General features: G+C 33.8%; 2 protein-coding genes across 2 annotated transcripts in view; both read left to right on the top strand.

The window, feature by feature from the left end:
- Positions 1-625, top strand: part of LOC111369269 (beta-arabinofuranosyltransferase RAY1) — a 7,255-nt gene extending 6,630 nt beyond the window's left edge. The window contains exons 6-7 of the mRNA XM_022990719.1: positions 210-293; positions 523-625. Coding sequence (XP_022846487.1) covers positions 210-293; positions 523-625 — 187 coding nt within the window. The remainder of the gene's footprint in view (positions 1-209; positions 294-522) is intronic.
- A 1,405-nt stretch (positions 626-2,030) lies between these two features.
- Positions 2,031-4,865, top strand: LOC111369314 (beta-1,4-mannosyl-glycoprotein 4-beta-N-acetylglucosaminyltransferase-like). Its single transcript, XM_022990788.1, has 2 exons — positions 2,031-2,541; positions 3,258-4,865. The coding sequence occupies exons 1-2, from the start codon at positions 2,479-2,481 to the stop codon at positions 4,353-4,355; spliced, it is 1,161 nt and encodes a 386-aa protein (XP_022846556.1). The 5' UTR covers positions 2,031-2,478; the 3' UTR covers positions 4,356-4,865.
- Positions 4,866-12,662: the final 7,797 nt, after the last annotated feature.

The following is a 12,662-nucleotide window of genomic DNA, read 5'->3' as shown; positions in this document are numbered from 1 at the left end:
CCCCCCCCCCCCCCCCCACACACCCTTTTTTTTGGCTATTTTTGAACAAAAGGGAGACATCAACATAGGAAAAAGTTTGAAATGCATAACAGTCATTGAACCTTTCAATTCTTGAGAATCTTGGATTTGTCACCGCTTTTAAGGAAAAATGAATAGTAGTAAACCGTTCAACTACCCTACAAGTTTTTATAATTTGATTTTGCAATTAGGATTTATGAAAAATATGTACGGATAATTCACACATGGGAAGGTGAACCTGTTAATATCTTTGACAAACGATTGCAACAGTTAAGGTTTGATTTGATAAAATCTATATGATTTATGAATGATTAAATTTCGTTTTCAATCACATACTTAAATGAATTCATAAGTACTATCACATATTAAAAATAAAAAATAAAAATAAAAAACCCTCATCCCCACAGCACTATCATCACCTCAACGTTGTCAATCACCCTTGTCGCCAATGAACCATGGGAGAGAGATCCTCTTGAATTTACAGTAGTGAGGGTGATACTACAGGGAATTCAAGGCAAGATCCCCTTGGTTTACTAGCAAACATGTGGGAGAAATCCTCTTAGTTCGCAGAAGTGGTTGTGGTAGTATGGCAGTGAGAGCAGTGTGATGGTGGTGTGGTGGGGTTCGGTGAAGTGAGGTGGGTAAGGAGGTGAAGTGTAGATTTACCAACATTTTACAATACATATATGCGATTATGCGTAATGTATGGATCTAACTATTGAGTTATTCAAGGAGTTTTATACCTTTTAGAAAATGTACATCATGTAATTTTCTTGATTGATTAATTACGTATGAGTTATGTGAACAACTTATATACTTGTACAAGAAGTGTTTGCATATTATCATTATTGAATTACTTCATTACCACATTTCACTCTTTTTAAGTCTTGCAAATTTATATACACGAAGCAATTGACAAGGAGAGTGATATTTCCAAATCTTGCCTTGAATGTACGGTGATTGACTATGACAAAGGCAACAATCATAGTAATGAATAATGTATAAAGTTTATAACTAGGTGATTGATCAAAGAACTATGATGTGGAGAGAATATAATTTATACAACTGGTTTCTTCTACTTTTTAACTTCTATTTTTCTAGACTATTTAATTTGTGTACACATGTATTTTTAAATATAGGGATGGCAAAAAAAAAATTCATTAGTCCCATCTTTGCAAGACCCAACACGTACCTCCTTGAAGCCGCCTCATTTGTTTAATTCTCAAATAATGTTATGCAAGCTTGTCCTATTTATATAATAAAAAATTGATGAAATAAATTAAATGAGATTGAAAATGGGGGCGACGAGGATCCCAGCCTTAGGTAAGGATTTAGGTGGGTATTATGGGAAAAATCATTCGATGGGGACTAAAACAAGGCGATGGGAATTCCTACCATGCAAGGTTCGAGCAGGGATTGGGGGAAACAAATTTCGACAAGATAAAGACAGTAATGTCATCTCGCATCATTGTTATAATTATCTGAACATAGCATCATGTAATGCTATCTCACATCATTGTTATTATTGTCTGAATATAACATCATACTTCTCTCTTCTATTTTTATATTTTCTATGTCAATCTTTTAATTAGTGCAAATGCTAAAAACATGTTACAATTGAAGTTTAAAAATATAGTTGGTCATCGAATTTTAACAAAATTTCAAGTCGATTATTGAATTATTTTGTTTCATATTGATCACTGGATTACTATGTCTATCAGTCCGATTAATATAATAATACTATGAATAGAGTAATTGAAATACAATGATTGATACAAAATCCTCCCGCTGAAAACCTTTTTAAACTTTCAATTTCTCACAATAATTCCAAACAAACCGTCGAAAAAACGCGCACGACACGTAGTCTCGAGCCGGTCAATCGACGCGCATAAGGATCCGGCTTAATAGTCCCAATAACAAATATGACCAAAATATCCTCTCCTATCATGATATGTAACATGGGTATTTCAGTCAACACAAAAAAAATATTCCCAATCGATAAACCGTTCTATAGAAAGTAGGGTACAAAACATCAAGAAAAGGCTTCCTTAATCCTTAAAAACTGCCACCCATTTAGCAGAGAGGATATATGCATAGATAGGGATGGGAGAGAAAGAGACTTCCTTCAGCCCTTCAATTTTCTTTTGATTTATTACTTCAAATTTTATAGATTTTTTTTTCTATTTTTTGCTAATTTCAAGAATTATTTTTTCTGGGTCATAAATATTTTGGAGGCTCTGGAAATTCGAAGTGGCTATTTGTCTCCCTCCTCTTTTCTCTTGAGGTCCAGATTTTAAATTGGGAGATCTCCATTTTTTGGGTATTTTTGATATTTAATTTACATTTTTTTTGGCTTGATCTTGAAACCGAGAGAGTGATATATATAGTATATACATATACCTACCGTATATATGTATATACTTGTAGGGTATTCAAAGATATTGGGAGAAATTGTATAATATGGTGGCAGAAGGGGGATCTCGTTATTGTTCCAAGAAGACTGATGATATATGTGGTAATGAGGTAATTTTTTCTTTTTTTCCTTTTCGTTTGTTTTAAATATTTTAATTGAAAATTATTATATTATTGCTAATTATATTTTCTGATTGATAGCATTGTCGGCGAATTTCCGATAATATTTCTGGGTTTTGTGATTTAATTTGTTAGCGAGGATGAGATAAAAAATTTCTGGAAAAAATTTGAGGCTTTCTTATTATGTTGAAAGAGGTCAATATTTTACACCTTATTCGTTGGATTTAGGATAAATTAGTATGTCATAAGATTCAAGATCCTGTATACTTTTGTTTTTCCTAGTCCTTGAGCTGATATTTAGGAATTTTCCCGTAGTTTATTCTTTGTCCAGGGTGCATTGAACCCTGGAATTTGGAACAATAAAGTTCTTATGTTTAGTTAGGCTTTAAGAAACCATGGTTTGTAAAAATGAATTTCGGCAGTGAGTCGCTCCTGTACATCGTTCCTAAGGCTCGGGGTACTCTTAGGATAATTTTGGTAGACATTGTTGGATGGGATTGGATAGTACAATGGATTTGCATTTTTGTTTCTTCATTAATACTACCTAGATTGTTTAGCTCGTATTACCAAACTTCCTATTAATTCATTAATTGATGTAGTGGATAATCTTTTTGCAGTCAAAAAGCTTTACTGTTGTTAGGTTTGTCAAGTGATAAGTATGCATGCTTAATTCAGTTCTTAAATGACATGCTTTTTGTAATTTGCAGAACTCAACTCGAACCTTGAGCATGTCGAGATTAAAGTGCATTATACGTGGGCTGGATATAAAATCCTGTCTCTTCCTTCTCATGTTGGTCCCGACATGCTTCTTTGTTATATATATGCATGGACAGAAGATCACATATTTCTTGAGGCCTTTATGGGAATCACCACCGAAGCCCTTCAATGAAATTCCTCACTATTATCATGAGAATGTGTCTATGGAGAATCTTTGTAAACTCCATGGTTGGGGAATACGTGAGTATCCAAGGCGTGTTTTTGATGCAGTGTTGTTCAGTAGCGAGCTGGACCTTCTCAAGATACGATGGAAGGAATTGTACCCTTATGTTACAGAATTTGTACTGCTTGAGTCAAATTCAACCTTCACTGGGCTGTCGAAACCTTTGGTCTTTGCTGCTAATCAACAACAATTCAAATTTGTGGAGTCACGATTAACTTATGGGAAAGTTCCTGGGAGATTTAGGAAAGGAGAAAACCCCTTTATTGAGGAAGCTTATCAAAGACTTTCATTGGATTATCTTCTTAAACAAGCTGGTATCCAGGATGATGATTTATTGATAATGTCTGATGTTGATGAGATACCGAGTAGACACACAATTAATCTCTTGAGATGGTGCGATGACATACCCTCAATCCTACATCTTCGGCTGAAGAACTATTTGTATTCATTTGAGTTTCTTGTCGATTATAATAGCTGGAGAGCTTCAGTTCACAGGTATCAATCTGGCAAGACGAGGTATGCACATTATAGGCAGTCAGATGACATTTTGGCTGATGCAGGATGGCATTGTAGCTTTTGCTTCCGCCGAATTAGCGAGTTCATATTCAAGATGAAAGCTTACAGCCATGTTGACCGTGTGAGATTCTCTCATTTTCTGAATCCAAGAAGAGTCCAGAGAGTAATCTGCACAGGGGCTGATTTATTTGACATGCTGCCAGAAGAGTACAGTTTTAAGGAAATCATTGGAAAAATGGGACCTATTCCCCACTCTTATTCAGCAGTTCATCTCCCTGCATATCTTTTGGAGAACGCTGATAAATATAAATTTCTCTTGCCGGGAAATTGCTTAAGAGAACGTGACTGAATTAAATGGACCGTGTTTGTGTCTTTTTTGTAAAGGTTGAACTTTAGCTTTGGCTCCTGGCACGGCACAGGGTTTCATTGTCCAATTGATGACCGTGCTTAAATCCTTTTTTACCATGTGGTAAAATTGGACGTTTTCTTGGATTTCTAGAGTGAGTTATGTATATAACTTTTTCGTACAGTTGTTTTCTGTGCGGGATTTGGATGGTATACAGTATGAGATGGGAGTTTGAAGTTTGCTGCTCCAGATTAGGAATTTCCGATGTGGGACTAACTTCTCAAATATTATTGCAAATCGTGTCGCTTACTTTCTAATTTTGACTCTCTCGAGGTACTTGACAATTTATTTTCTTGCCATGCTTTGCTTTTCACTTTGCCTTGGTCGAGCCAATGAATGTAGTATCGAGTTCTTGTAGAACTGCCTGCCTCCCCCTATTTTTTATTATCTCGAGTTGTTTAATGTAAAAGGTCATATGAATAGGGAATCTGATACCCTTTTAATTATTTATGTGACATTGTTATGTTTCGAGGTTGGCGTGTCCGGATATGCTCGAGAACATTAGTCATTTGACTTGCTCATTACATCATATGACACTAGCTCTGTCTGGTGCTGGTAACATACAAGGAGTTAATTAAATGATCAATCATTAGTGCTTATCTTTGGTTACCACTTGCTCATCCATAATTAAAATGTTACTAATTGATCACTCACATTTAAATAAAGTTATTGATCGATTACTCGTATCAATTTCATCCATTCACTTGGACAAAAAAAATCTTGTGACAGATGAAAATCCTACATGACGATATTAAAAATTGGCATCTTGGAAAAACACCCACTTTCAGAAATTGGAGTTTCATTTATCTAATTTTTCCCTAGTTTCAATACTGCTACACCGTCTCCTACCCTTTTCTGCATTAATTTCATCCATCAACTTATAAAACCCTAGCTGAGTAATAATCAATTCTCAGTATCAATCAATAAGCGATAATGACGGAGCACTTGGCCTCCATTTTCAGAACCGAGAAGGACCCTGATAATTCTTCATTTTACTTCCAAGATTGGTGCTTGCTGCCATGTATGTACCACGGTCGGACATGGGTCATTTTTCTGTTACATAGTTGCTGGTTTTTATTTTTTTAAGTAGCTACTGAAGGGATAGAATTTAGTACCTGTTTACATCAAGAATGAGAGAAATGTAGGAAGGATCATACACATATACAGATATGGAGAACAGATGGTTAACATATGAAATCCAGTAAGCAAAAGGTTGGCTCATTTTCTCAACGAACTTGGGAAGGAGATTGTTTCTTGATTTGGGACTAAATTTTACGAGAAGCTGATTTGGTGAAGAAATTGACTAGGGTTTAGCTGTAAAGATTGGGGAAATTAGAAATTGGACGGATGGAAAAGAAAAAAAAAAAAAAAAACAATTCTTCCAATAATAATAATAATAATAATAAATGTTGAATTGATTTTATGTTGTCCATGCTGTCATTTTTAACACCATTAACAACCACGAATCTACCATGTGGAATCCAAGTCGAGGAATAGAATTGATATGGATGATGGATGAATAACTTTTTTTTAATGTGGGTGAGTAATAAGTAGCATTTTAATTTTGAGTGAGCAAGTAAGCATATATGTAATGAAATTTATTGTCAATTTCATGGATTAACAGTACGAGGAAATCTGAACATCATGCAACTGAATTTTTCATTGTAATTTTTGGTCCATTTGTATCTTCATTCAATTTAATTTAATTTTTTTTCCCCTCCTGACTATAGTCTTTGTGAATGAAAATGTACATTAAGGGTACGTCTGTTCGAACTTTTATTTATTATAGAAGAGTTTTTTAAAGAAGTTTAGGCTATAAACCCCCTCTCCTTTATTCATCTAGATGGTCTATCAGTTGCATAATGTTTCAAAGTTAGATGGGTTTTGACTATTCGATCTCGTCATCTAAATTTATGAAGGCGTGAGAATAAATTATATTGACTCAAATTTATTCAAAACTGAGCTTACTCTAGTACCCTAACTTCTAATATAAGATACCCTTTTTATCTAGTCGCTTCGCTTAAATATAGAGTTTTGGATTGATATGGTAAAGAGAGAGCTTTTTGTTTATATCCTTTGGTTTAAAAGAAAATTTGATGCAGATTTGACGGAAAGTGCATGATATATGCATGAACTATATGTTCTTGTAATATATACATTCATTTTTAATGATCGAAAACAATATTTGTTGGAGAAATTTCACCGGGTTGTAGTAGAAATCACGAAACATGAACCGGCAACGCCAAAAACAAGATAATCACGAACTTGTATCAACGAATTACTTGAACACGATATCATTGTCCTCAAACGATATTTGCCCCTTCTCCTATTAATTTTAGATGTTTCGAAGATTGATGGCAAATGGTTTGTAGGATTTTAACAAGCCTTAATAAGAATTAATCACCAAAGTACAAGTGAAAATCCTTGAAAACTTGAAGAACACAAGGGTTGAATACGAATATGAATGAACAAATATCTTTGATTGTGGAGTAATATGGAATCTCTAATGTTTTTTATGTGTGTAGCCTTCAACATAAGCCAAAAGTTACCGAATTCAAACTTGCAACGGCCACAAACCGATCTCCAACGGTTGGTTTTTAAGTACCATGCGACCGCATGATACAAATCCATGCATTCGCATGGTTCATGTGAATCGAGGCCCTTTGCCTCGATATGTGGCTATGTGACCACATGGCTAGCAGCACCATGCGGTTGCATGGTGGTTTTTTTTTCCGGCCATTTTCTCGTATTTTCATTCCTATATTGATTTGTTGATTTTGAACAACCATTTTCCAATAATCCCCCACTTGTTTAAAATTAACAAGGTCTCATTTCATAGTATACAATACTTATACATAATAATTAGATATCTTTTGATTTGAATCTAACCATAGTGTAATTCAAACAAAGTATAGTCGAAATCAAAGGTAGCATGTAACTTTGAACCAGTTATTCCATATGACAATACCGGTAATAATACATACACAAGTATCACGTGTTCTCAAATTCATCACAACTCGCTTAGCGCTATTATGGCATTGCGCTTATTCTTTTCAACAATTTTTTAAGAGAGAAACTCCAATTCTCTATTAAGGTAGGACCACCTTGAAGATTGTTTAGGTGAAGTTCTTCCAGTACCTTTATTATTTTTAGAGGTACTTGTGTTTTGACATTGAACTTCATTAAGAGTTTTAAGCTCAACCCTCACATTAGTAACGAGCAGCATTATTTTCATTAAGATAGGGTTATCACGGATTTAAATAATACTGCAACCATCCACATATTGAATGACTTGTTAGTACCCTTTGAACCCGTGAATTACCTTTTGAGTAATGACAGGTAGGGTTGCCATCATTTGTGAAATTTTTAGTTAAGGAGTTTCAACCTCATCTTACTCGAAGTAGACGTCACTAAATCTTTATTTAGTACTTTAGTTAAAGGATTCGCTAAATTCTTAATTGACCTTACATAATTTAGGGAAATTATTCCATCTTTGATTAATTTCCTTGTGTAGTCATGTCTCATACTCATATGTATAGACTTTCCATTGTATACTTTATTGTATGCCTTTACTAATGTGGCTTGACTATCACATATGATAGGTATTGAAGAAATGTTCTTTGATCCCAAAGGTATCTTATAAAGGAGATCATTAAGTCACTTAACCTCTTTCCCGATTTCCGATAGGGCTACAAATTCAGATTCCATGGTCGAGTGTGTTATGCATGTTTGTCTCTTTGATTTCCAAAAACAGTACCTCTTCCAAGAGTGAACGCCTAACCCGAAGTGGATTTACTCTCACCTACTCTAGATATCCAACTAACGTCGGTAAATCCTTCCAATACCGTCGAGAATTTAGTTATATTGCAGGTTCAGGTTCTTGATTTTCTTTAAGTATCTAAGAACTCTTCCAATGGCCTTCCAATGATCGTTACTTGAATTGCTAGTAAACCTGCTAAGTTTACTTATAGCATAGGCGATGTTCGGTCTTGTGCATTGAACTGCATACATAAGACTTCCTATAGCACTAGCATATTCAAATTGAGCAATTGCTCTTCCAGCATTCTTTACAAGTTTTGAACTTCGATCAATTGGGATAATATATTCTTTTATGTTCAAGTGTTTGAACTTGTTTATCACATTCTCAATATAATGTGATTGACATAGGTGATAACCCCCACTAGTTTTTGTGACTTTGATACCTAAAATAGTATCCACTTGATCAAGATCATTCATTTTGAATGTGGAAGATGGAAACCTCTTTGTTTCTTCTATACCGTCCATGTGATTACTCATAATTAACATGTCGTCAATATATAAATATATAAATGTCACATAATCATCATACACTTTAGAATATAAACATCTATCTACGATATTATGTTTAAATCCGAATGATGTTATAGCTAAGTCAAACTCCTTATGCCATTTCTTAGGTGATGTTTCAAACCTTATAAAGATTTTACTAATTTGCATACCTTATGTTCATTTTCTGGTAGAACAAACCATTCGGTTTGCTTCATATAGACCTCCTCATCGAGATTCCCATTTAAGAATGTCGTCTTAACATCCATTTGATGAACATGCAAGTCATATATTGAAGCTAAAGCGAATAATATCCTAATCGATGTTATTCTAGCTACCGGTGCATAAGTATCAAATTATTCAATTCCTTCCCTTTGTCGATATTCTTTGGCTACTAGTCTAGCCTTAAATATATTTAGAGAACCATCAACATTATATTTTCTCATAAATACCCATTTACATTCAATAAGTTTGGATTCGGGTGGAAAATCGACAAATTTTCAAGTTTTATTAGACATTATCGAATCCATTTCATCTTTAATTGCATCTTTCCAGATAATGCTATCACGAGAAGCCATAGCTTCTTTATATGTTTTAGGGTCGGTTTTCATTTGTAAAACAAAATTGTTCTTACAACATTCAACTCATTTCCTTTTACTAAGTAAAAGGATATAAGTTGAGAATCAATTTCATCCGGTCTTAAAGATTTCTCAACTCGAGTTCTTTTGCTTCTTCGTGGTTCACTAAACTCATTAATATTTTTAGAAGACATTTCATCACGTGTTCCACTTAAGATAGAAATATTTTCAATATTTTCCCTTAATTCATTATCCAATGATAACGAATTTTTAAAGAACTCTACATCACTTGATTAGACAATCACATTGATCTCCAAGTTTAGCAATTTATAAGATTTGCTATTATTAACATATCCAACAAAAGTACATTTAATGCCTCTTGGACCCAATTTGGTCGCAGTTGGATTTGTGTTCTTGCAATAAGCAAGGCACCTCTACACTTTGAAGCATCCAATGTTCGATTTTCTTCTTTTTCACAATTCATAAGGAGAAACATTTGTATGTTTAGAATGAATCCTATTAAGTATCATTCATGTACTTAATAAAGTTTCACCCCATAAGTTAAAAAGCAACTTAGCATATATAAGCATGACATTAATCATTTTAACTAATGTTTTATTCTTCCTTTCAGCCAAACCATTTTGTTTGGGAGTTTTAGATGTAGAACTTTGGTGAATTATGCCATATTGTTCACAAAACGAATTAAAATCACTAAAAAAGTACTCACCACCCCTATAACTTCTCATGGTCTTTATTTTCTTATTTAAGTGATTTTCAACTTCATTCTTATAAGTCTTAAACAAATCAAATGTCTCATGTTTATGTTTCATCAAATAAATATAGGTATATCTTGAGCAATCATCAATAAATGTTATGAAATATCTATTTTCACCTCTTGTTAGCATGTCATTGAATTCACATATATCGGAATGAATTAATTCTAATATGCTAGAAGTCCTCTTAATACTTTGATAGGCTTTTTAATCATTTTTGTTTCTACACATGTTTTGTATTTAATGACATCATTTTCATCATATGAAATTAAGTCACAATTTCTCATGCGTTTTATGATACTTTTACTTATGTGACCTAATCTAGTATGCCATAAAGAAAATAAATTAATTATGTAAGCAAAATCAACTTTATTTATTTCATTGTCAATAGTGCAAAGTTTGACCATTTCTTCACACGAATAATTATTTCCAACAAATTTTCCTTTAAGTGATAATACAAGTTTATCGGATTCAAAGACACTTTTAATCCCCAGTTTTCCCAAAAAATTTCCACTCACTAAGTTCCTACTCATATTCGGAACATGTAGTACATTTGTGAGAGGAACATTTTTACCAAAAGTGAAGATAATTTCTATACTTCATTTTTCAATTATTTTGGACCACATCTCGTTACCCATTTGGATCTCTTGGTCTCCATCCACTTTATTGTATGTTTTGAACAAAGATTTGTCATGTGATACGTGCACCGTGGCGCAAGTATCATACCACCAACTAGGAACCTTTCTCTTAATTGCATTTATTTTGCTCACGGTGGTTACAATTTTGTCTTTTTGGATGGAATTCACTTTACTCTTGGAGTTGTTGTGTTTCCCGTGTCTACAATCTTTTGCGTAGTGTCCAGATTTCCTATAAACAAAGTATCCTCCTTTGGTCTTCTTCTTGAACTTATTAAGGTTCCTCGAAGGCCTTTTGTTGGCAGTTCGAATTTTTCTACAGCATTTGCTTTGGAAGTGCCCTCATGAGAATCACTTTTCTCACGCATTCTCGACTCTTCCTCAATTCGAAGATTTTTTGCAATTGTTCCAAAGAATAATTTTCAGAACTATGCATTATCTTCTTCCGGTATCCTTTCCAAGTTTCGAAAAGTTTGGCAATTATAACCACCACTTGAAATGTCTCCGGTATTTCAATTTTCACTCTCTTCAACTTATTGACAATTATTTGCATTTCATGTATTTGGGGAAGAATGTGAATATTCTCTAAAAATTTAAAATCGAAGTACTTAGAAATTAAAATTTTCTTTGTACCTTATTTTTCCGCTTTATACTTACTTTCGAGCGCATCCCAAATTTTTTTTGTCGAAGTTGTGTTTGTATATAAGTCATACAAACGATCCGACAATGCATTGAGAATGTGACCGTGGCATATCAACTCATCTTCTTGGAGCTTTTGTCTTTCATTTCTAATCGCTTTGATTTCTCCATTTATTGGTTCTGGTAGTGGCGCCAATTTTAGATCTAAAATGTAGAAGATCTTTAGTGCAGTAAGGAGAAACTTTAAATTATCTTTCCATCTCGTGAAATTCGTTCCATCGAACCGATCCAACCGCACTAAGTCTTGATTCATTAATTTAATTGTCACCATAGTTTTTTCGCTTTCCATCGCAAAAATATCGTTTGAGATTGTTGGAGAAATTTAACCGAGTTGGAGTAAAAATCACGAAACATGAACCGGCAACGTCAAGAACAAGATAATCACGAACTTGTATCAACGAATGACTTGAATACGTTGTCTTCAAACGATATTTGCCTCTTCTCCTATTAATTTGAGATGTTTTGAAGGTTGATGACAAATGGTTTGTAGGATATTAACAAGCCTTAACAAGAATTAATCATCAAAGTATAAGTGAAAATCTTTGAAAACTTGAAGAACACGAGGGTTGAATACGAATAAAAATGAACAAATTTTGATATTTGATTGTGGAGTAATATGGAATCTCTAATGTTTTTAATGTGTGTAGCCTTCAATATGGATCCAATATTTATAGGCATACACCACATGCACGAAATGGTGCCAACATATAAGCTAAAAGTCATCAAATTCAAATTTGCAACGGCCAAAAATCGACCTCCAACATTTGGTTTTTAAATACCATGCGGTTGTATGGTTCATGCGAACCGAAGCCCTTTGGCCTTGGCAGCAGCACCATGCGATAGCATGGTGGGTTTTTTTTTCAGCCATTTTCTCGTGTTTTCATTTCTATATTGATTTGTTGATTTTGAACAACCATTTTCCAACAATATTTACAAGAGAAGAGAAAATAGTAAAAGGGGGAGGAATTAAACCATTCAAGATGAAATTATTAATATTTTGACTAAAATTTGCATCTATTGTTTTGTCATTTTTGTCAAATGCTTTCAAGAATTATTATTATTATTTTATTTTAGTTTTGTGGGGCGGGGGGGGTGGGGGGGGGAATAAAAGACAATTTTTTTCCCCTTTTATATAACATTTATATATTAACATCCATTTATATAAAATTAATTTATTCAAAGTTTTGACTCCTTTATCCTTTCCCTCTTCAAATTCGTAACGGCTCAATTCAAACTGTTGACCCATTAAAAGCTCTAACT

This window comes from Olea europaea, chromosome 20, assembly GCF_002742605.1.
Source record: "Olea europaea var. sylvestris chromosome 20, O_europaea_v1, whole genome shotgun sequence".
NCBI classification, from domain to species: Eukaryota; Viridiplantae; Streptophyta; class Magnoliopsida; order Lamiales; family Oleaceae; genus Olea; species Olea europaea.
This window is presented reverse-complemented; position numbering and strand designations above follow the sequence as displayed.